Source organism: Oculina patagonica, chromosome 14, assembly GCF_052425735.1.
Source record: "Oculina patagonica isolate OP01 chromosome 14, crgOcupat, whole genome shotgun sequence".
NCBI classification, from domain to species: Eukaryota; Metazoa; Cnidaria; class Anthozoa; order Scleractinia; family Oculinidae; genus Oculina; species Oculina patagonica.
Window position 1 is genome coordinate 13,495,784 of NC_135771.1, and position 25,809 is coordinate 13,521,592.

The 25,809-nt window shown below is 39.4% G+C and overlaps 1 protein-coding gene and 1 pseudogene across 2 annotated transcripts; one reads left to right on the plus strand and one right to left on the minus strand.

The window, feature by feature from the left end:
• Window positions 1-525: 525 nt before the first annotated feature.
• On the plus strand, window positions 526-15,395 carry LOC144638017 (uncharacterized; annotated as a pseudogene). The gene is made up of 3 exons (XR_013567844.1): window positions 526-576; window positions 4,148-4,232; window positions 13,639-15,395. The product of XR_013567844.1 is annotated as an uncharacterized LOC144638017 (transcript).
• Window positions 15,396-23,528: 8,133 nt separating this feature from the next.
• LOC144638013 (uncharacterized) lies at window positions 23,529-24,920 on the minus strand. The gene has a single exon (XM_078497112.1). The coding sequence runs from the start codon at window positions 24,756-24,758 to the stop codon at window positions 23,529-23,531; it is 1,230 nt and encodes a 409-aa protein (XP_078353238.1). The 5' UTR covers window positions 24,759-24,920.
• Window positions 24,921-25,809: the final 889 nt, after the last annotated feature.

The window sequence follows — 25,809 nt, forward strand, 5'->3', positions numbered from 1 at the left end:
TGCCAATTCAAGGCGAAATCAATGAAATATCACAGGAGTACAATCAAGTACGAACCCACAACGAATGCTCATCGGAAATGGTCGGAATAGGGATCGGAACTGTTCGGTATGACTAACTACGAGCATGCAGATGAAGAAATTAATTACAAGGCTTGGACTGCAAGGCTGACGAGTAGATTAAATGAGATTACAAGAAAAATATATTTCTTTGATTCACGTCAAATTAAATTATTTACAGTTAGTCTTAATCGATGGAGATTGAGTTTTACAGTTTGTCTAGCATCTTAAAAAACCTTAACCCTAAAGTTTTAATTGACTATCTTTATAATTACGAGAAAAACACCTGAGGAGAGGTTCAGTGAATAGAGTGAAGAATAAACGATGGAGCGGAGTTTTCAAAATGGTCGGTCGGTCAGTTGTTGTTAAAGGAGAAGTCCACTCCCTTATACCTTTTTGGAGTGTTCCAGCATTCCGGCGATCCCCCTTAGCTTTCGTTGCCGGACTGTGGAGACTGGGCTCCATTGTAATCACTGTCATGGCGGCCTACATGTGATTTGTCATCGCTGTTTTATAAAGGTAAGGGAGTCTATTAGAATGCTCTTTTCATATTTAGCTAAAATTTGAAACACAGGGAAACTGATTTACGTCATACCGACAAAGAATGCATGGCTTGAAATAACCGCAGTTCAGTCACTTGACACGATGAGTCGATGACCGGCCAAATTAATTTTACGCTGCGGCAAAATGACCGGCATCAAAAGAACTTAGCCAATCTAAACTGTGGCCTTTCGACTTAGAAACACTAAGCAGTTTTAAACCAATGACCAGCCTCGAAATGTTCGGAAATTCTTCACCTCCATACATCGTCATGTGCTGAGATTTCCCCGTGTAGACAACTGGCCACAAGCCATAATTATTCCAGAATTATTGTTAAGCCGGCGACACACTAGGCGATTTTATTCGCTGATCGCGGCGAATTTGATCGCCAGCGATCGGAGAATAAAATCACCAAGTGTGTCAAGGCTTTTCAAAAAAGAAATATCCTATAACAGCTTGAAGCTTTCCTACTTCTGAAAAAAGCTTACAATAAAACTAACTTGAAAATAATGGAATGCCTTTTGAATTTCAAGGTAAAACAGTTTACCAAAGATGTATAGTAGCAGGATTACAAATTACCGTATTTATTCGATTAAATGCTCAACTTCGAATAAGTGCCCAATTCGAATAAACGCCCACGTTGTAAGTGGGAAAAGTTAATAAGCGCCCAGCCTCGAATAAGCGCCCACCCCTAGGGGCCTCATAGAAAAAACTCATGGAATACATATGTGGAGTGTTGATTATTAGTGAAACTGCAATTAAAATCGATTAAGTACTGCTAAGAGACTTCCACGAAGACCGAGTGTTTTACAAAAACTTTCAATGGACAGTTGGAGTTTTGCAATGGTATATCTTCAACTTTTATCATTATTCATTGCTTTGTTGTAAGTTAAACTAACTACTTGCTAAAAAATGGTGTAAATGTAATGAATGCCCACTCTCAAGGTCCAAAAATTTAATAAGCGCCAGGGCACTAAATCCAATAAATATGGTATTCAGCAATATTTAAATGGAGCAGGGTGTCATGAACTTACTCATGACTTACAATCGGCTTGGCAGTTTGCGCCATGCCTAACTGAGCTCTATATTTTAGTGTTAACCAAGTGTTAGATTTGATTCTTTTCTAAGGGCCTGTTTACATGGAGGTGGGTACCCTGGGTAGGTGGGGTAACCCGCCCAGCCGTGGTCGAAAAATAGCTTGCATTTACATGCAATCTTACCCACCCCGCCATCCCGGGTAACCTTTTTACGAGACTAGCACATAAACAACAAAATGGCTTCGTATATTTTTTTCTCTTATTCCTTTCAGTACTCAGTCACTGAATTTAGGAGCCAAATTTGTTGTTGAGACAATCGATGACCATACAATGACATATGTTCAAGGTCGGCCTCGAGATAAATTCCATTGAAGTCGCATGTCACATTTTGTTTTGTAATCTTTTACACATTTGATGGGGAAGTACTTCCCTCTTGTGCTTTCTTCTGATTGGATGATTTGGCAAAGTAGTTGAAATCATTGTTGTTTATAGTCGAAGCACGAGACTAGCTCAAACCTACGCTTGATGCTTCACTTTCACTTTTAATTCTTTGAGCATCTTTTGCAGTGCCGTTCCAATCCACTAAGTAGATGAAGCTATATTGAAGCTGTAGAAAAAGCTCGCTGGGTATGTAGCCATAAGACAGCCATATCTTGTGTGGTTCGAATTTGGCAAACTTTCAGATTGACCCCAGGTATGCGGGTTACCCCACCTTGAAACGTTTACATGGCAAAACGGGACCCGGCTGGGAGGGTTAGCCTACCTACCATGTTAACATGATCAAGATTAAAATGAGAGATTACATGGACAGGTGGGTTACCCTATCTAGGAGAGTTACCTCACCTGCAGTGGTACCGCACCTCCATGTATATAAACAGGCCCTTAAGATAAGATTTTTACAAGTGTATTGAGAATCTAATTTCGGCATTGCTTCAATTGTTTAAGTAGAATTTAATTTTTTTGTGTGTTTACTGTAAAGATTCAATTATTGTACATGTAAGTAAAAAGAATACCCCATTTTCGGATTGTTTTTTTTTTGAAAAGGCATTTATGTAAATTCTATTTTATTATAGAGATTGGATATTATAAGGGAATAAAAACCCTTATTTTTGAAGTTATGTTTTTATTGAAAACATAAGACTTTTATGAGTGTAATGAAACCCTGACTTAGTTAAGGCCTGTTCGGAAGGGAAGTAATTGGATGGGTGACAAGCTTAAAATAGTCTGTTTTAGCCTTTTTTGTCTTCAGGCCATGGTCTACCCACATTAAAAATTTGGTTAACTTATCCTTGGTGAGTACAAATTTAACTTGAATATACTACTCGAAATTCAAACCAAAAATCGAACTCAAAGATCCTACTCAGATACCACACAAAAAAATATGCAACTCAAGTCCAATCTGAAAATGCAGCTCAGTAAATAGGCAACCTCTAGCGCAGGTAGGTTTCTTGTATCTCTTAGTTCCATAAAAGTAAATTTGGTTGGTCAACCTACCTACCGATTTCGATTTGAATGAGTGAAACATTTTTTACACAAAGGCAGGTTTCTGCATGATTTATCTTCGGTATTGAAGGAATGGGCATGTGTTGGCAACTCCGAGTCCCATCTGAGCTGTCATTGTTTTATATCTTTTGATCCAGTTGTTGCCACTTGGATCAGGATTAAGCTGATTGGGAGCTCTTATCAATCAACTTATTTCAATCTTGGCTGAATTTAGAAATTATTTGTTTGCTGCTTCAAAAAAGTAAAACTTCATCATACTATCGCAAATATGGACCTACTCATCTTTGAATTGTAAGATAAGTGATCAGATAAACTTTCCAAACTCTTGCATTCAACAACTTTGACCCTTCACAGCAAATCTGGACCTCATTATCACTGTAAACGATCATATAATTCATCTAAAGCCGCCTTTATTAAATATACTATAAAGTTGTAATAACTGCGACTCTAATATGAATAACAACCAAGAGCTTTGGTTGTTTGGTATCATTGCTTCAAAGGTTGCTTTGCTGGTTACTTCAATTTTCTTCCCTGGTTGTGAATGTGCTCCATAAGCACTGCAGCTGATTCGCTTATGACTGTTTTGGATGACTATGAATTGTTTTGGATGCACCAAAATAGTCTAAACAGGCATCCCAAAGGAAATAAAAGCTCCCGTCTCTGGTATCCTAGATATATTTGACTATCCATAGATTAATAGCCTCTCCAGAACCGATGTTTTAAAATTTTCATATTTATATAGAGAAGCACAATCCTATCTTATCATTTTACCAAAAAAGAAACTAAATCTAATGATGAATTTAAAATTGATTTAAAATGTTTCTCAATCTTACAAACAATGGATTCTACTGCAGTTTACTGAAGCCATAAGCCAGATTTGTCAGCAATAGAGAATAATTATGTAGATATTCACGTAAAATTTTAAAAATTTAAATGTCCTTCTTGATAATTTTACCTACAGCTGTAAAAGTTTTAAACAGCTCTGTAGTTCTAATATTATGCTTTTATAGGGAGCTTGAAGAAAATAAACTTAAGAAACACCAGCACAAGAGCTGATCGGAAGCCTACTATTAGCCAGGAATTGTCTCAAATAAAGTAAGAAATGCCATTGTACATCCATGATCACTATATTTATAAACATTTTGTCATGTGTCAATTTGCAACCAGAACCACACTCAGGGGATGGGAGGGAACGAACGGGAAAGGAATACCTGTATGTTGGTAAAATTTAAAATTAAATAATTAAAAATGAAAATTCATGATCAAAATTATTGCAAAGTAGAGCGGTTTTCACTTGAGTGTCGAAAGTAATTTGCGTTTGCTTTGGTTTTGCGTTCACTACGCTTAGTGATTGGTTTAAAAAATCGCGCCACTTTCTCGGCCAATGAGGAGTAAAACCAAAACCAATCGTAACTCGCTCGCGCACGTTTTCCCGCGCTTTGTGCCAGCTACATGTATTTGCTACGAGTTTTGATTGGTTCACTGGATTGTCTGTGTCTTTTGGGATTGGCCAGAGTAATTACTTTGGTTTTGGTTTTACGACACTCAATTGAAAACTGCTCTAAGACTGTAAAATCTTCTAAAAACAGCACAACTCTATTTAGGTGAATAATTAACCTATGTTGGACCAACAATGATGTTACATGTGAAGACTATTTTGCCCTAATGGTAAAGATTAACATACTTTTAGACCTTAAGGTTACTATTGTTAGCGGCTACTGATTTTAGCGAGTTGGACAAAAATCGCTAAATTTACTACTTGCTAAAATTTGTCTTGGTCAAATTTAATGCTCGTCAAATTAAAATACCCCCCTCCCACCCTAAAGGGAAATAAAATTAAGCATAGTCAACTTTAAAAATAGATGCCGGTAACTTTGTTCTTTCTGGCTATGCATATACTCGTGCAATTTCAAGTGAGTTTGTTCTATAACTGAACATTTATTTCCATCTTAGCTATACGTTCATTACAAACTGGTTTACACGATATCACTAACTTTTTAAATTTTTCGGAAAATCGCTTAATTAAATAGTCGCTAAATGTTGCTTTGAAAAATCGCTAAAATTAGTAGTCGCTAAAAAGAGTAACCTTAAGGTAATCTAATTATCATTATTGCAAGTGAAAGGTGTTGAAAGAAAACTAGGGAACTTGCATAAATGTATTTTCTGAAAGAAAAATAAATCCTATCTCTTTTCTCAATGACATCTGCATGTGTGACGTATCACGGCGAAAAGTCACACAAGCGACAAGATATGAAATTTTACGTTAAAATTAACCGGCAAGAAAGCTTTTGAAGTCAATCTTTTTGCTTTCTGTATGATTTTAAGAACATTTGGAATAATCAAAGTCTCTGATGGGACCCCGGAATGCAACTGACTGACACTGGTATCCGCTCACTTTGCCATCTACTGATATCACGACACGTAAATGTTGAATTAGAAACTGTAGGTTTCTAGAATTGTCGGTAGCATCTAAACAAGTTTCGAAATTGCGCATGAACGACACATAGTTAATCGGGTTTCCATCAAAGTGCATGTATTCTATTTGGGGGTGTTCATAACTTGTTAAAGATAAATTTGACCCCATGTTCAATTGTGGAGATTTTTCTGGTTGCTCATTCCCCTTCGCAAATGGTAATTTCAACATAGATTCTCGGGTGGCTGGCACTTAGCGTGTTCCAGGCGTTTGGTTGGTTGGGATGCAGCACGATAAACAGTGAGTGAAAAATAAGGGAATGGGTGTGGGGGATAAGGATAGGATAATAGGATAATATATGTTTATAGTGGTCATGCACTTAGCCTCATATCTCAACGAGATAGCTAGTTTACAGGCATGCCACTGGAACAGAGGAAACAAATCATTTTAAATGAACATAACACGGTTAAAAATCCCAACTGGCAGGAGGCAGACCAGTTGGCTATATACAAAGCGTGGTCGAGGATTTGAACTCGGGAAAACCGAGAAACAAATCCAGCTAGTGGCAAGGGCAGGTCTTGAACCGGGGACCTCCGGATTACAATATCAGCGCCCTAAACGAGATATGTCCAGAAATGCACGCAATGACGAAAATGACGAATTTGGCGAAATTTCGCCAAAGTCTAAGATTTGAGCGAACGAGCTCAAGAGGAGGGGTACCACGAAGGCGGCGAATTCGACGAAAACGACGAATTCGACGAAAATGACGAATTTGGCGAAATTTCGCCAAAGTCTAAGTTATAAGCGAACGAGCTCAAGAGGAGGGGTACCACGAAGGCGGCGAATTCGACGAAAACGACGAATTCGACGAAAATGACGAATTTGGCGAAATTTCGCCAAAGTCTAAGATTTGAGCGAACGAGTCTAAGATTTGAGCGAACGAGCTCAAGAGGAGGGGGTACCACGAAGGCGGCGAATTCGACGAAAATGACGAATTTGGCGAAATTTCGCCAAAGTCTAAGATTTGAGCGAACGAGCTCAAGAGGAGGGGTACCACGAAGGCGGCGAATTCGACGAATTCGACGAAAATGACGAATTTGGCGAAATTCCGCCAAAGTCTAAGTTATGAGCGAACGAGCTCAAGAGGAGGGGTACCACGAAGGCGGCGAATTCGACGAAAACGACGAATTCGACGAAAATGACGAATTTGGCGAAATTTCGCCAAAGTCTAAGATTTGAGCGAATGAGCTCAAGAGGAGGGGTACCACGAAGGCGGCGAATTCGACGAAAATGACGAATTTGGCGAAATTTCGCCAAAGTCTAAGATTTGAGCGAACGAGCTCAAGAGGAGGGGTACCACGAAGGCGGCGAATTTGACGAAAACGACGAATTCGACGAAAATGACGAATTTGGCGAAATTTCGCCAAAGTCTAAGATTTGAGCGAACGAGCTCAAGAGGAGGGGTACCACGAAGGCGGCGAATTCGACGAAAACGACGAATTCGACGAAAATGACGAATTTGGCGAAATTTCGCCAAAGTCTAAGATTTGAGCGAACGAGCTCAAGAGGAGGGGTACCACGAAGGCGGCGAATTCGACGAAAACGACGAAAATGACGAATTTGGCGAAATTTCGCCAAAGTCGAGAATTGAGTTTTGTATAAACAATGACATGATTATTAGCCAACAAGTTTATAGCATGAGTTGGCATGCAGTAAAACAATATAATAACGAAAAGGAAACTTACATGCCTAAGTGTTCTCATGGCTTTTGTCATTTCCATCTGCAGGTAACATAGTGTCTTGTAATGCTCTTGTTATTAATAATCTTATAATTGGAGGAGTAGAATCATTAAAGCCATCACTGCGGTCAATCCACTGACTGATGTCTAAAATATTTGCCATAGGTTGTTGATGTGAAACTATTAAAAGTGAGTCCATCACACATAGGTTTTATCACACTCCTGACTGTTGTGAATTGAGTACATGTACTCAATCTATATACAGGTTGCTCTTCAAGCTTTCTTTGTCCAACTGCGAAGAAATTTGCTGGCATATTAATACAGAATTTAGTCTTTTTTTAAGATGAAGAAATTCTGAATTCGCAACAGAGAAAGCAGTGAAAGCTCGAGTTTCCTCTAATGAGATGTAGTGCTACTTCCAGTTGCATTTCACGTTAATAGTTGTTTGAACTGCATGAAGCTCACATCAATTGTGTTACTGGGAAGAACGGGTATATGTGTTTCAATCTGTGTGAAAACCAAAAAGCTTGGAATGTGCCACACCAAGTCTTCACTTACTTGAGAAAACACGACAATGTTTTTAATCAACGCCGCCATCTTGGAGGCGAATACCTTACATGACATACCTACCCATGGCGTGGGGGAAACCGCTGTGTGAAACACATTGTAGTCTCAGATTGCTCAGACTACGATCTTTATAAACAGCGGATTTTTTCTATAACACAACATGCGTCATGTAAGCTTTCTAATTCCAAGATGGCGGCAAACCATCGCTTTCTTGGCGATTTCTGGTAGTGAAATGGCCCTGGACTTTACTGGATTCCTTCGTTCTACACGCCTTATTTTGGAAAGGTTAAAGGCAGTAAAACAAAAGGAAAAGGGTGATTCCTTCGTACAGTCAACTGCAGCCTTGTTACAATTCCATCACAAACACAATCTGGAATTCCATAGAGCTACATTATATCAATGATACTCAGCTCAGGACAGCAGGAAACGCTGCATGGATACGAAAGATACCTTGTACTTTCTTCTCCATGTTTACCTGATCATATTTGAAGAACGAGGCATACATACATGTACTCTTTTTAGCTGTTTACTTGTCCAATGTGTCAACATGGCAAGCCTGTGCAACTGGCATTCCTGATTTCGATAGAACTTCAGTATATCAATGTCTACTGAACTCAGTACAGCAGGAAATTATGCATGGATAGGAAAGATGCCTAAACCAAATGGGGTTAATTGTTTTCATTGGGACATAGATCTCATGAAGTTGGTAAGATTGCATAATTGAGTTGATTCTCATAAGTTTGCTGTTTGCAAATAGTATAACAGACCACAACAAAATTGTTGTTGCAATATTTTAACCTCTGTCATGTCTAAAGAACGAGGCATTCATGTATGTATGTACTTTTACAGTTGTTGATTTAAATAACATAACTTTGCTGGCTTGACGATATTATCGTCAAATTTGTCACTTTCGTCAATTTCGTTAAATGCGTCAGCACTGCATGAGTTGAGTTAAATGACATAACTTTGTTGGCTTGATGATAATTTCGTCAAATTTGTCACTTTCGCCAATGTCGTCAAATTTGTCAGCACTGCATGGGTTGAGTTAAATGACATAACTTTGCTGGCTTGACAAATTTGACGAAATTTCGTCATTTTTGTCAATTTCGTTATTTTCGTCAAATTCGTCAGCACTGCATGGGTTGAGTCAGAAGCTGGTTGAGTTAAATGACATAACTTTGCTGGCTTGACGAATTTGACGAAATTTCGTCAAATTCATCATATTCGCCAATTTCGTCAAACTCGTCAGCACTGCATGGGTTGAGTTAAATGACATAACTTTGCTGGCTTGACAAATTTGACGAAATTTCGTCAAATTCGTCATTTTTGTCAATTTCATCATTTTCGTCAAATTCGTCAGCACTGCATGGGTTGAGTTAAATGACATAACTTTGTTGTCTTGACAAATTTGACGAAATTTCGTCAAATTCGTCATTTTTGTCATTTTCATCATTTTCGTCAAGTTCGTCAGCACTGCATGGGTTGAGTCAGAAGCTGGTTGAGTTAAATGACATAACTTTGTTGTCTTGACAAATTTGACGAAATTTCGTCAAATTCGTCATTTTTGTCATTTTCGTCATTTTCGTCAAATTCGTCAGCACTGCATGGGTTGAGTCAGAAGCTGGTTGAGTTAAATGACATAACTTTGCTGGCTTGACGAATTTGACGAAATTTCGTCAAATTCGTCATTTTCGCCAATTTCGTCATTTTCGTCAAATTCGTCAGCACTGCATGAGTTGAGTTAAATGACATAACTTTGCTGGCTTGACGAATTTGACGAAATTTCGTCAAATTCGTCATTTTCGCCAATTTCGTCAATTTCGTCAGCACTGCATGGGTTGAGTTAAATGACATAACTTTGCTGTCTTGACGAATTTGACGAAATTTCGTCAAATTCGTCATTTTTGCCAATTTCGTCATTTTCGTCAACTTCGTCAGCACTGCATGGGTTGAGTTAAATGACAGAACTTTGCTGTCTTGATGAATTTGACGAAATTTCGTCAAATGGCGAATTTGGCAAAATTTCGCCAAATTCGTCATTTTCGTCATTGCGTGCATTTCTGGACATGAGTGAGTGGACCACTCGGCCACGGGAAAAATACGCTCTCTCGCCCCAAGCCCCTCGCCATGTTTTCTACTTGCTGTTCTTTGTGCTGCTGTTTGCCAACTAGTAACATAGAAATCTCTAAAGAAATTTCGTGTGACTGTGTAGCGCATATAACTAGTGAATTGAAAACGATAATTAAAATGAAAAATGCGCTTGATGGTAGTATAATGTTTCCATACGTTTCGGGGCTACTGCCCCTTCTTCAGTGGAAAATGTGAAATGCCATCTAACGGAAATCAGCACGTGCGCTTGATCAAAGTATTTGAAAGTTTACAAATCAAAACGTACGCCACAAGCGCGCGCGCTTGTTAGAGTGAACATTAGAGAAGATCAAATAAAGCTAAAGTCCACATTCAGTCCACGAGGTCGCAGGGTCTGGTGCCGGAAAATCAGCTTTGCCTCAAAACGCTTCCTTTCCATGGTTTCAGTAAGTCCGGCACGGAGCACTGACACAAGCATGTCGTTTGTGGTATGTCCTGGCAGATTAAAATGTTCAGCCACTGGAGCACGCTTTGTATAGCGATAGATCGTAAATGCTCTCTGAATCTATCAGCCAGGCGTCGGCCTGTTTCCCCGATGTAACACTTGGCGCACGCGCGGCATTGTATCATATATACCGCATGCGTTGTGGTGCAGGTGTATCTTTGGCGAACATGGATCGATCCACCAGGTGTGTTGATAACAGGATTCGCGTTGGTGTAATTCGCGTTGGTGTAATCGCATGTCTTACAATGGGGTCTCGCACATTTGGTTCAGCTTGTTTGCCAACTAGCCGAACAGCTGGAACTGGCTAGTTGGCACTGGCCTTGTATCTTGTTGGAGATTCTTTCATTTGCAATTTTACATCTGCTCTACTTTCTTCCCTTCATCACCTTCCAGCCCCAAAGCCCGTATATCATTGGGTGGATCTCCATTTCGGCTTCCATTAACTCTTGTGCATGGTTTAGTTCAGCTAAGTTTTCCTTAAGTTTCTGTTTTCTTTTCAATGTTCTTTAAAGCCATTTGGTGTCTTCGAGCCTCAATGGTGTTACTAGATTTGAATGTAGTTCTCAGGGTCCCGTCACCCTTCATTCCAGTTTCAGGTGGCTTCACAGTCCTTCGGCTCCCGCCAATATGGACTCTCGCCCCGACATGCCGCGAAGTCTTTTAATGGCGCCAGCCAATTCCATTTTCTTTGCTAATTCCTCATCATACATTATTTGAACTCCTCGGGCTTCGACTCTGTTACAATTTTTTTACAAATATTTTCCACGTCTCATCGTAAGCAGCAAGCTTTGTAGCCAAACCTCCCGCCTGCAAATCCTATTTCTTCAGCAAATTAAAACTCAATCTCTTCTTGAAATTTCTTTAAAGCTCCAACTAATCCAGCATAACATTGCTTCAACTGTTTCGTTCTCCCACCTTGATTCACTTCTTCATTTCTTTTTCCTACATAAAACCACAGGCTGCCCAGATCTTGTTTGTGATCCGTGATAATATTGCATTCCGTTTTGACCCATTTTAGAGAATGTTTATAAATGGTTCAAAAATTGCTCTAATTCAACCTGTAGTAAAGGATTTAAATAAAAGCAGCTTACCTTACCCTGCACTTATTTTGATGTCTCTGAGTTTTCTGAATCGTTTTAAAGCCATTTAGTCGATTTAAGGGCCCATTACAGTATCTTTTGGGGCCGTTGCTAGGGAGATTTCAATTGGCTGTAACTTGATCTATCGTTGCTTTTATTTAACCAAATTTAGACAGGAGTTTTAGAGTGCGACTGCAAGTCAGTTGATGACGTCATCGGTGCACGTCTTATGTCACGTGACCCAGAACAAAAAACTGAGTTTTACGCAAGAAACTTACGGTCTCATTCATAGTTTGTAGTATTATGTCATCAGTACGTTTATCTTAAAAAATGTAAGCATGCATTTTCCTTTAGCACAAAAACTTGAAAAATAAGTAAAGAAAATATGTTCTTTTGACCACGTTTTTGAACACAACTTTAATATTGTTTTGTTTTTCCGAAAACGCATGCTTACGTTTAAAGAAAAAAGTATTTTCTTTCAATTTACTGCAAAAGACAGAAGGTACGTTTTTTTCCTTCCTAGAAAAACTCGCATTTTCGTCCGTACCGGAAGTAAAATTATACGGTGAATGATTGGTTGAAATCACGGTAATTGACACTGCTGCACTAAGTTGGCTTTCCCCCCGCTCACGTACGCTTCAAAAACTATAATTTTTCGGCACCGCAAACTTTACTTCTTGCTTGTATTCGAACAGCTTTAAGAACGTTTACTGTCGCTCAACTAACATGTAGAGGCTATGACAAATGTAAACAAAGGCGGTCGTAAGTATTAAAAAGAGTTTAGTATGAGTTTCTTTATTTTCGGCTTGTAATTTGCGAATTAGCGTAAACGGCGTAATCATGTTTTGTCAAGGAGGCTACAATTAATAGTTCGGTTGAATAAATAGTTAACGTTTGTAAGCTGAAATGTTTTTATACAGGTGCTTTATATAGTTTAGTTTTCGCAGTTTTGTACCTTACTGAATTTTTCATGTGGTTAGACTGCTGTACGGATCATAATCGGCAGTTTCTGCAAGCAATTTAGGGCAGATAAATCGAGTTCATTCCTATATTTCTGCGGTAACTGCGTAAAAATTATCTTACCTTCGTTTCGCGAACGAAATGAATCGCTGTTTTTTTCTGAGCTTCGTTTAGTTTTAGTGACAGTGACAATTTTTGCCAGTAGCTTTCACAGATTTCTTCAGTGAGTTGAAGGGGAAACTGATGAAAATACGGTAGCGCCGCACATTCGCATGTTTTCAAATGCATCGGCGGCCACTTTTAAAAATATTTCGGCGGTTTCGGATACTTGCTTCAGACTTCGTATATGTTTTGCAATCATTTAGTATGACAAACTTTTTTTTATTTCAATTTACCCAGTTTGCTTTTACTGCAGGACAAATTTCCGTGATTGGAATATGATTCTACCCGAAAGTGAACTAAACTCGCGTAAAATTTTGCCGCTAAATTAAGCTGAATCACGGACACGAATGCGAGAAAACCGGAAATAAAATTGCACTTGCGTGGCAACCGCGTAGCTTGGCAACGAGATACTTTAATGGGCCCTTAAACTTTCCCATGTCTGCATACTACTAAAGAGAAACGAAAGGCTGGCGACCTGCTCGGCCAACCATTCACGCTTGAAGCTCCATAAATTCCACAAAAATGATTAAAGTTCGCCAAAATTGCCTCACAATTCTTCTTTCCATTTGGTTCTCCTCGGATTGCAATGTTTATCTTATCCGCCTGAAAAACACTCCTTTGCGAGCGCAAGCTTTTTATTTCTGGTGTGTCGCAATCCGTTACGAGTGATCTTGTCCACAGGACTTGAAATCATTGGCTTAGGGACCGCTCCAAAGTAGCCCTCGACCGTAGGGAAGCACAGGTCAATTTGTTCTATGCAAAGTTAACCGCACCAGGGTCCTTGGGGAGATTTCTCCCGAAACGGCGAGAAACTCACCACTTGCAGCTGGCTAACTCATTGACGTCACGACAAAGTTCTCACTAAGCCAATGATTTCTAACAAAACTCCTAAGGGGAGTCGGGAGTTAGAGCCCTGACATTTGACGTAAAATTGTTGACGCAGTACTAAGAACAAGGCAAAACCGAATTACTATTGTTGTTTTCTTAGAATACGCAGAAGCATCTCTCTTGACAGCTGACGTCAATGCAGTAGCAACAAGATGCCTCGAAAAGGAGTCAACTGTAACGAGCCTGTTAGCGACGAAAGAAAAGTTACTCGACATGAAGTGACAGAACAGATGGCAGTTAACAAGCACGATGAACAAACACACAGTGGAATGAAGCGGTATGCATGCAAACATTGTAACAAGTGCTTTAGCTCATCATCAAGTTGCAAGACGCATGAAAGAATACACTCAGGAGAGAAGCCGTTCACATGCAAGAATTGTTATAAGTGCTTTAGCCAGTCAGCACACTGCAAGAGACATGAACGAACACACAGTGGAATAAAGCCGTATATATGCAAGCATTGTAATAAGTGCTTTAGCCATTCATGGAGTTACAAGATACATGAAAGAATACATTTAGGAGAAAAGCCGTTTACATGCAAGCATTGCAATAAGTGCTTTTACCAATCATCAACTTGCAGGACACATGAACGAACACATACAGGAGTGAAGCCGTATATATGCAAGTATTGTAACAACTGCTTTAGTCAGTTATCCAACTGCAGGACACACGAACGAATACATACAGGGGTGAAGCCATATACATGCACGCATTGCAATAAGTGCTTTACCCAACTGTCATCTTGCAACAAACATGAACGAACACATTCAGGAGTGAAGCCATATACATGCAGGCATTGTAAAAAGTGCTTTAGCAGATCATCGTATTGTTTGGAACACGAACGAACACATACAGGAGTAAAGCCGTATACATGCAAGCATTGTAGCAAGTGTTTTTACCATTCATCGACTTGCAAGACTCATGAACGAACACATACAGGAGTGAAGCCGTACATGTGCAAGTATTGTAATAAGTGGTTTAGCCAGTCATCTAATCGCAGGGCACATGAACGAACACATACAGGGGAAAAGCCATATACATGTAAGCATTGCGGTAAGTATTTTAATCAATCAACGCAATCACGCGAGTTGAAAAGTCTTCACCACGGGAGCAGTATGGTGAGTGCCTTAAACAAGAAAGACACCTGGAACCAACATCGACCGACTGTGGAAAAACAGCACCAATGTTGTCTTCTTTCACTCAAGAAAATTCAAGCCAAGTTGAAAGCCTCACCTGTTGGATTTGTCAGGAGGAATTTAGCAGTCAGGCATGTATTGTCCAGCACTACGATGATCACATGAGAAAAGCAATGCTTATGTAAATGGAATTATTTTGGCCTAAAAACCCAGCGTTTTTATGATCTGATTGTTTTAAGTGCTTATTACATGTAAGGTTAGCTACATGTACAGTATAGTTCGCACTTAGCAATGTTAGAAAAGTGTATTTTTAAAGGGGCAGAAGTAAACAGTCTCTTCTTATAGCTAACATCAGGTGCAGAACGTGCCTGGCGGAGAACAAAGGTGTCTTATATCTTTCCTGTTATTGATTGATTGATTGATTGATATTGCTATGCTTCTGCGTACGGACAGATATACACATTTTCGGCCAAAACTTTTCTTGGTCATTATGTTATTTTCTACGACACGATTTTTTTTGTCTCGGTTTAAGCATGACGTCGCCGTATTTAGCAAATTGTACAGATATCTAGGCTTCTTCCTGAAACCGGCATCAGTGGATATTTTGGGAGCATAGGTTATTTCAAATTTTCCAGACTCTCATCTTCCTTTAGTGGTATTATTAACCTTATTATAGAAATATAACGAAGTAATTAAACAACGCGAACAAAATTTACGCGTTAAGAAAAGTTCTTGTTAAATCCTTACAGTAAACAAGTTGACATTAATAAAATTAACGCGAATTTTTGAACATGTATCGTTAATTTCTAATAATAAGGTATATCTTCTCTTATAAACGAACAGGAATGCGTATATTATAGACAATGAAATAACTGTAGACGTTTTCAAAGTGACGAACGTGAAAAAGTGGTTACTTGCCTTTGTCCATTGTTTCGATATTTTTGTTTTTTGTCTCTTTTCACGGTACTTATCGACTTGTCAGTGATTGGTTAATAAAAATAAGATAAACAGTACACGCAGTAGTTTACACTTGGCTGAGTTTGTAGAAATCATATTCGGTACGCTGATAATTTCAAATGTAGAAAATACTTTGTTATTAGCTTATGTTATCGGTATTGAATTGGGTAAAGATCTTATGCGAATCAGGCAAATTGGACAGGTACGGTATTAGTTTTGTAAATAAACGTTATTATTGAGGGGATACATATTGCGAGTGAAGAATATCGAGGAATTATTTTTATTTCTATGCAATACTTTTATACAGTTAAAGTGTTTATAATAATTGGTAGTTTTTTTCTTATTTTGTTTTAATTTCTTCATAACAGTTTTGTTCATTCCCGTAATGAAAAAAGATGATTTTTCAAAAGTCAACTGTTGTATATAGTGGTTATATGTAATTGAGTAATTGGTACGTGACCGTTTGTATAAGTTGCCTTTTAATGTAAAAATAGCATTGAACTGATGTGACGCTGCACAGTGTTTAAAATTACGTCAATTGTGTTTTACACCATGCCATATAAAATACAGCCAATCAAAATTCAGAAAAGCCGTTGTTTATTCGTCGGTATTCAACTCCACCTTTCCATCGTGCGCTTCGATTTTATTCTCGATGAAACTTAGTAAGCGTATTTTCTATCGCGTGATATTTAACAATTAGACTATGAGACCGAGTTTTCTATGAGCAAAAATTTACACAGTCACACGCCACAAGTTGTTACTCAGAGCAGCTTGCAAAAGCGGGAAAATCGAAACAATTTCGCTTTAAAAATGCGCCCAACAATATAACGGTATTCAACAGGGTATTGAAAGCTAAAAAGGATTAAAAGGTTTAATTAAAGAACTAAGCGAAATTGTTTCGATTTTCCCGCTTTGCAAGCTGCACTTAGTAACAACTTGCGGCGTGTTACTGTGTAAATGTTTCTATATTTCTAATTAATAACAAAATTCTAAAGCAGAGTTTGTAGAACTTACCTTTACTCTCAATACCTTTGTCAGTCTATGAAGTTTCTGAACTTGCAAAGTTTTCGTGCAGTCTTTTACTTTCACGATGAATGACTCCAGCCACAATTTGCTTGATTTTCACGTCAAAGAACTTTAAATCGTTGAATACATTTTGTACCGTGTCAGTTTGCCTTTTTCCTTTCCTTTTTTTATGACTTTTATAGCTTTAAGAGAACTTTTATACGTTTTTGTCGCGTCGATCCGTGAATTTCTTGTGGAGCAGAACCTGTGTTTTATTCTTTCAGCCGCTGTGATTGGTTTACCTCGTCAACCGATGAACTTGTTGAGAATAAGACATTTGATCACGAAAGATAAAATAGTTTTCTATTTTTTTGACGAACGTTTTCTATAGTAATTTCAAGAAAGCATGATAATAAGACCCTTTTGATATTCTCATACATTAAAGCAATAAACCGCACTTTCTTGGGTTTTACTGGCGTAATAAAACCACTTGGGATGATGGGAGAACACTCGAAAAGCTTGTAAATCACGAGCCGTCAGGCTGATGTATGTTTACATTTATTTTGAGCTTAAAAATAGATCACTCGAAATAAGTTAACGAGAACAATACCTTTTCGATATTCTCATACATTTCTTTATATTTCAAACAGTCATGCCGCTTGTATGGGCTCCCTGTTGAAGCATGTTGTAAATGCAAATCGTGTTTATCGGAAGCAAGGGAATGTTTCTGTAATGTTTCGAAAATAATTTTTTGCTACTCTGACGCACGTTCGAACCAGTATTAGTAAGCTTTGTATCCACACGTAGCCTCTGAACATTCAGGAACGGCTTAACCCTTAACATGCTAAGCGCGCATTATTCCGGGATTTGGAGGAATGGCCATTCTGCCACTTATGACGTCACCAATTTACACGTCAGCAGATTTTTGTGATTTGCATCTTATAGAGCTTGGATAGATCTTTGCACAGGACTGTCCATCTTTAATATTGACTGCATTCCAACAGAGCTAATCGAAAAAAACGTGATCAGTTTTTGGTGTAAAATTGGTGCTAAAACAGGCCAAAATACCCGTACTTCATCATGATCTCCTTTCCAGGGTTTTCCATTGATTCAGATCAAAACTTTCCAGGCCAGTACAAGGGGTGCACAGAGTTAAAGATAGAGAGAATAAGAAAGCAGAAAAAAAAACGAAAAGGAAAGGAGCAAGGAAAAAAATCGGAACGGTTCAGCAAAAAATGCGCCATAGTAAAATATTGTACATTTTTACATGAAAAATTTCATTAAAATCTTCCTGCATTGTCAGAACGTGCATTTTTAGCAAATTTAGAGCAATTTTGGACCGTAGAGCCAAGAAAATCGATTAATGGTTAAAAAAAATGCGTTTTTGGGAATAATTTCAGCATATTAAGGGTTAAATAAGCTAAATGTTAATTTTTTTGGTGCTCCGGCTTTCCGGCGTTCGGCGTTCTACTGATACTGTAGTTGCCGGACTGTGGAGACTGGGCTCCAATGTATCACTGTCATGGCGGTGTCGCAGTGATCTTGGCATCCCCCAAATTTAGGCACCCCCGTACCAAGATCCCTAGTACACACATGTAAATTAGGAGTTGTGGCACAAATTGTGACAACTCGCTCGGCTCGCCCGGGCTCGCCTCGCTCCTTGTCACAATTTGTGTCCACAACTCCTAATTTACATGTGTGCGCGGAACGCAAGACGCCTTTCTTACCCCCCTCGCGAAACGAGTTGCAAAAAAGACGTTTAATCCCAGAAAACTTAAGAAAAAAGAAAGCTGCAATCGTTATGCAAAGCATGGTTAAAACTAACAAAAAAATCGGGAAAGCAGGCGTGGAAATGGTAAAAAAAAGGAGGAAAATGTGAGTGGCTTTCACATTCCTAACTTCCTGAAGCAGATTCGCCGGACCCGACAGTGTACCAATCGTTGTATGGCGCCATTGTATTAAATTACAACCAACCTTTAATTGCTGTGCCAGAAATAATTCCTATTGAACAAATGCTCTTATTGAGTAAAAGAAGATGGGAAGAGGGAGAACTGGAGAAATTAACTTGAGTGTAAAGAAAAACTTGAAAAGATCTTGTGGAAAAGCGTTTACAACATACAAAAAAACTAAAGAAAATGAAAAACAAATAACAATCTTTTTAACAGACGAGCTGATTGAAAAATTAAAAAAATTAGACAGCAGTGTTGTCGCAAACGTTTTAACAAGCTAAACAAAACTTGCACGCTCCGGTGAGTGCATAAATTATCGAGTAACACAGGAAGTCATTGTTTACCCTGTGCCAATTGCGTGGAAAACCCCCTTGACGTAATCTAATTCTTTTTTTTTTCATTTTGAATATTTTTAGCCGGAAAACAAATCAAACTCTTTGTATGTGTGTTTTAAGAGCTATGATTTATTCAACAACAATATTTAATTTGACTAACATGTAAATATACCGTGAAATATTGAGCTAAGAACTTTCTAGAACATAAAAGAACAATATAAGATCACGGTAAGTTTATTCACCAGGCGTCATTACTATTTTTAGTTAATAGGTTATTTCCCGATGTAATGACGTCTTTTGTGACCAATCACCGTTAAAATTATAACTATATATTATTCACATAAGCTTTTTTGTATTACACAAGCAAGTATGGCCGATGTATAAAGACGTTTATCAAACCTTCATTGAAAAAGAAGCAAAGACACAGCTTACGGACATAAATCATTTGGAAACGTCAAACGAGGATACGATTTTAATATTTCATATCAGCTATTCGTGCCGAAGCAATAATTACGGACAAAAATCAGATGCTTGGTCGTGAAGTTTGATCACAAGGTTAAGTATATCGGATGCTTGAAGACGTTTATCAAACCTTTCTAGATCAAAAATTAAGAAGTTTTAACTCAGTTTATCGACATAAATCATTTGTAGATGTCTAACGATGGGATGATACAACTTTAGCGTTTGCTAAACTTGACCAAAATTATCTTAGTCACAGGCAACATCACACGCCAAATGGGTTACGGCGTAACCCGAATTGACACTTAAAACGTCAACACATTAGAATACCAAATGGGTTACGGCGTAACCCGAATTGACAAAATTATCTTAGTCACAGGCCTTAAAAACGTCATCACATTGGAATGCCAATGAGTTACGGCGTAACCCGAATTGACAAAAACTTGCAAGTTTACAAGCTTAAAATATTCTGACGTTGTCAAGGAACAATTTACCTTAGTTACCGCGGCCATGAGATGTCCGCCGTTGTCAACGAACAATTTACCTTAGTTACCGTGGCCATGAATGTCCGCCGTTGTCAAGAAACATTTAACTTAGCAACTGAATAAAATTATTTTTACTTAACACACTTGTAATGTTTATTGATTGCTTATATTAATAGATACAATATTGTTTCACGGCTCCCAAGAAAAAAAAATAAATAAAAGTGAAATAACCCCCTGCTTCACACCTATTTTTTGGTCAAAACAAATAAATACGTGCGGCCCATCTTTTGCTGGCGGTCGCTAAATTATTTTGTCGCAGTCAGAGCGTGACGTGCAGGTCGAGGGGGCTTGGGTCTTTTGGAAAAGAAGGATCGTGGGTCGTGGATCGTGGAAAAAGGAACGACAGCCTCAAATGTTGTTCAGACAATCAACAACCTCTTTAGTGATGACTCGAATATTTTTTTGCCACTCTGGCGTGAAATATTCAATCACAAAGTAAACAACAAGATGAGCGCAGACAATCATTCTTTCATTAAATGAAAAAATGTTCTATTGGACTGAAATTTTATTTCGAAATGTCGGTGGTGCTTTCGAGAAGTTTTTTTTTCATTTTTTGTCTTTCTGCTTTCATGATCTCTTGTCGTATTTTTTCGATGTCTGGCTGTGAATTTGTTTGTTTGTGTGCAAAGCTTGAACGTAAAGTCTCTTTAAGTTGACGATATTTCTGCATTTCTCGTAAGATCAGTTGAAACTCTTTGTCAGAAACAAGATTATCATTCAGAGCTTGTGAGACAGAGCTGTTTATCGAGTCATGTTTTGCAACAGCCAGAGCGAGGATTCTTGAGTGCTTATTAACTTTACGTTCAAGCTTTTTGTTGATAACTGACAGGCCAGTGGAAGCTGCGCCAGATATACCTGCTACTGCGGCAACAGGCACGCCGATAACAATTCCAACACCAGTAAGTGAAGTCGCAACAGCTCCAGAAGACAGAGCTGCCGTCACGGCGCCAAGACAGACCACGGAATAGTGAATAACTTTCCGGACTTTTTTATATTTTTTTAACACAAGCCTGTAATGCTCAGCTTCAGCGGATATTTCTTTTTCAATTTTACTTATTTCAGTCAGCCGAAAATTCTCGGCATTTGTTGGGAGGCTTGGATAAAGTTGTGTTTCTTCGCGGTCACCATAAGCAGGGGCACTCGGGAGAACATTAGCAGATGACATGGTCTCGTATACATAAAAGTTAATTTTGTATTTAATTTAATTCAATTCCAACTCATATGTAAGATTTGAGCCGTTAAAATCGAAAGGCTTTCCATTCTCATCTCTAATCGAAAGAGTCAGAGATGATACATTTTCTTCAGAAGAAACGTCGCGCAAGACGTTAAAATGTGTATTTTGGTAATAAACTTTTTCATACGGTTTTCCACGTATGTCAAAAAACGCTAAAAGGCTTGATGGCTTACCATTTAGCAAGCTTTGTTGCTTGTCGATAAGGTCACAGTTGATGAAGTAATTTTTAGGATTTGAAACATTATTTACCTCAATTGTTTCAAAAAATTCCTTTTCAATACTTGCGTAATTCTCAAACCCAGGCAAATTAAAGAACTTAATAAGACTTTCATTCAGTCCAAAAGTTTTTAAATTGGGCTCTTTTGCTTTTATTATCAATGAACGGCCTGCAATGCCTTTTGTTACAGAAAACATGTTTTTCTCTGGAAATCCTTTTTCAAAAATACTCCCAATGTCATCGAGTGAGAAGTTTCCTTGCCGTATATAACGCGCCTTCTCTTCCTTGTTCACTTGTTTATAAAAAACTATTCCATCCTTTTCCAAACTATTCCAGCTGTTGTAAAGAGAACAACTTAAAAGCCGGATATAGCTCGGTTTTGGAATAGGCTTGTCAAAATAAACAGTGTTCGGATTTTCTTTTGTGGTGACAGTCAGCACAACCATTTTTATATTAAATAAAAAAAAAAAATGTTTAATATAAAAGAGGACCATGGATGCAAAAACAAGAGGTTTTATGAAGTGGATGAAAACCCCAGAAGCAACTACAATTTCTAAAGCGGCAAAAGACAATGCATGGAAACCTTTTCTTGCAAAATATCCAAACGCTGACCGAACAAAATTTGTTGCACAGGTTGAGTTCGCGTACAACCACACAGCAACGGCAGACATTTATTACAAGGCAGGGCAAGGCCATTTGATAAATGTTTTTGGCTCTGACAGCAAATATTGGAGCCCAGAGATGAAAAAAGCACTGGGGGTGAATCAAATTTCAGGCGGTTTTCCACAACAGCTGTCACCAAGCGGCGCAAAAGGCTCATCTTTGCCAATTCCCGCGGTTGGATTTCACGAAGCCGCACCGAGTTTGAAAAAAATATTTAACAGCAAAATCAACATCTACGTCACACCAGACCAATATTTCATAACGAAATTAAGAGAGATTTTTCAAAAAACAAAACTGAAGCATACATCAGGAAAAGAGTCAAAAAGGTGGCTTGCTAGCCAAAATATGGGCTATTGGCCACAGCAACTTAACTTTGCGGTATGGTGCGCGACAACAGGCTGCGGTATAAGTCGAGATATTTTCGATGAAGAGCACTCAGCTCTTAGCTTGCCACCGATTGTGCGTAATTTTTATCTTTTTCACGTTTATTTCACGATAAGGCGAATATTGTTTCAGATGGGGGGAATTCAGAGCGTAAGCGCCTTGCCAGGCGACCCCACTTTTAGCCAGTTCGACAACAAGTACGACGTGGCTTCTTACAAAAGAATATGCGCTGAGTTCGGTGTCGACCCGTCAAGCGATTTCCGTTTCACAACAGGCGCAAACCACGGACTTGGTAACGTTTATATCTGGATTACTAACATTGGACCAAACAAAACTGGAGCAAAATACCCCGATTACGATAAATTTTCGGATGAAGGTGGAACTGCAAGCAAAGGTAACTTGATTCAATACATCGAGCCAGACGACGCTGCATATGCACAGGCAGACTGGTTTTGTCCTAACGGCACTGAAGGGCTTACTCAGGCAGGTTTGTCGAGAGTAAACCAGTCGATAGAGGCTTTTGTCTACTGTATTCTCGGTTCGCAGGTGAACGTTCGAAGTAGCATACTTGGAACAGGCGGCCGTGCAAAGGAAGCGCAAAGTGAGTTCCTCGTGTTGGTTGAAGACGCTATAAGGCAACCTGATCTGGCAAAGTCGGTCCAAAGATACCAACTAGCCATCGACGAAGCTAAGGTTCGGCTTAACCTTGCAGTCTGCCCAGGTGCCTGGCTGATGCCCGCTCGTATGGTGATAAACACAGAAAGCGTTGTTGGTTACAATAACCAGCTTAAGCAGGCTGTTGTTGGGATGAAATTAGGAGTGAATGATGAGGTTAATAAAGCTACAAAAAAAGCAGCTCTTAAACTGATGGCCGGAGGAAAATCAAAAATCAACCCACCAAACAGCCACCCTTCAAATCCTATACACAAGAGCGCCACAGCAAAAAAAAATCAGGCACCCGCCGCAAGCGCTGCTGAAACACCAGCTAGCAACGCGCAAAGCGCTAAAGCTACGAAGGCCGTAGCCAATGATTCACACGAAATAAACAAAGCAACTGTCGCTGTTGGCGCGGTTGGAGCAGCAGCTTTGATCTACACCCTTATGCGTTAACGTCTCTTTTTGATGTATTTTTCAACAAGAAAAGCAACCACAGCAAGGATAAGCAGCCAGGTGTGCTCTGCAAGAAATCCAATTACTTGACCAGCGGTTTTGAAAAGAAATTTCGCAATCGAGCCAATGAGACCAGGCAGAGCTGATGCTACCTTTGAGCCAATATCACTTAGGCCTTTTCCCAACGCTTTGCCGGTGGCCTTCAACGCGTTTGTAATGGCTCCAATAACAGAACCAATCGTGACACCAGCAGCCAGAAGTATTGCTGTTAATGTCACGCCATGTTTTTTGAAGATCTCTTTGATCCTCTCACGAAGTGGAAGCGCTCTTTCTCTTTCGGCAATCTGCGTTTGCAAGCGTCCAAGTTCCTCGGTTCTTTCCGCAACTCTTTCTTCCGCGGCTTGTTTGTCAGTGGGGGAGGCATTCTCATCCTCAATAATTTTTTTGTCTTCCTCGTTTTGGCGCTTGAGCTCATCTTCTTGCTCTTTAAGATCATCCAAAGCTCTTGTGTCGTTGAGCCTTTCTTGCAAAGTGTTTCTTTCGCTCTCTTTGGCAGCGAGGCTTGCCCTTAGTTGGCCGACTCGTGTTTGTTCTTTTGCCTTCTGCTTTGCTTGTTTTTCAAGAGCAGAAACTTCTTTTTTTGCGTTTTCAAAATCCTTTTCAAGATTTTTTTTTAGTTGATTAAGTCTGCGCAATTCTGATTCATTTTCAACATTTGACCCAAGTTGATCCATCTTGGCATTTGTTCGCTCGATTCTTATTCTGAGATCTTCTACTTCTTGGGTGGCTTTTTCTTTCTGCATGGCAATTGTTTCTGCCTGTTGTAGTTGACTTTCAGCTTCTCTTAATCTTTGGCGTTCATATCTTATGCTCTCATTGTCTTGAGCAATAAGATCTTCAGCTGACGGCCCAAGTTCATCTTTGAAGCTGTCTAAAAAGTTTTTCATGAAGCCTGACTCATTATCTTTTAGAATCTTGTACTCGCCTTTTTTAGTTCCTATAGCAACAATTTTCCCCTCATTTTTCCCAGTGCCTCTTCTAATTCTAATTTTTTCAAAATTTGCTTTGGGGAATTTGCCTTTTATCGTGTCTACAGCTTTTTTAAGTTTTTGCCGCAAAAAACTTTCTTTTTGAAGATCACTTATCGAAGGGGTTCTTTCAAGAAAAGGTGTTTCGTCGTAGGATGTATCTGGCAGCCCGCTCTGTTCGTGCTGCATCGTTTGCATTTCATGTTGTTCACCCCCATGGTAGGGTGTGGATGCCTCCCCGGGCTGAAATGGTCGGGTTGTGTCGACCTCTTGTCCCTCTTCATCATCGTTATCACTGTTGTGGTCAAGATCTTTGTCCAAATCAGGGTCCTCGAATCCAAAATCATCACCACCTGTTGCCATCGCTTAATTTATATATATATATTTTCAAATTAAACTTTTCAATTTAACAATAAAACCAATCGAGAGATGGCTGCTGTTCAAGAAAACCTTCGACCGGGGCGCACAGAGAAAATACTCGGCGCACTGAAAGCCGAGCGCGCGGTAAAACGAATCACTTTTGACCGCACAGAAGCCAATCCAGAGGAAACGTTGTATGTTTCAGTGCCCAAGCTGAACGAAAACGAGGTCATTGTGCCTGGCTCGCTGGCGCTGCGCTTCAACATCGACTTGAGCGGAGGCCATGCCAACAACTTTCTGGTTGACAACGTCAGCCGAGCTCTGGTCGACAAGTTTGTTGTAAAGTACGAAGGCACCGTCGTGCAGGACACGGTTGGCTATGACATCTACAAAATATTTGAGGATTTTTTCCTTTCGCAGGAGGAGCGCGACGACAGGGTGCCAGAGGGCATTCAGAGCGAGGACCTTAACAAAATTCGCTCAAATGCTGGCGATAAGAAAGCTTCAGGTGTGGACGCAGAAAAAAAGCTGAATGAGATATATGGAAATAAATACCGCATCCGCCTGGATCACCAGATTTTAACTGACCATGGGGCATTTTATCCTCAGGCACTATACAACGATCTTGTGTTCGAACTGAAGCTCGCGGCAGCCGAACATGTGGTCAGAGGCTCAGATACAACAAAACTAAAATACAAGTTGACAAACATCCAGCTGGAGTACGAGATGATAAGAAGCGAGGAAATTGCAGATGAAGCGTTCAGCGCTTATTCGGGCGGCAAAGAGTTCGCTTACGACCACATCCAGCGTGATAAAGTGACGACTTTTGCAAAAGGCTCCGACACTCGTCTGAATCTAAGGGTCAACCCGCAGAGGAGGTCCATGAAAG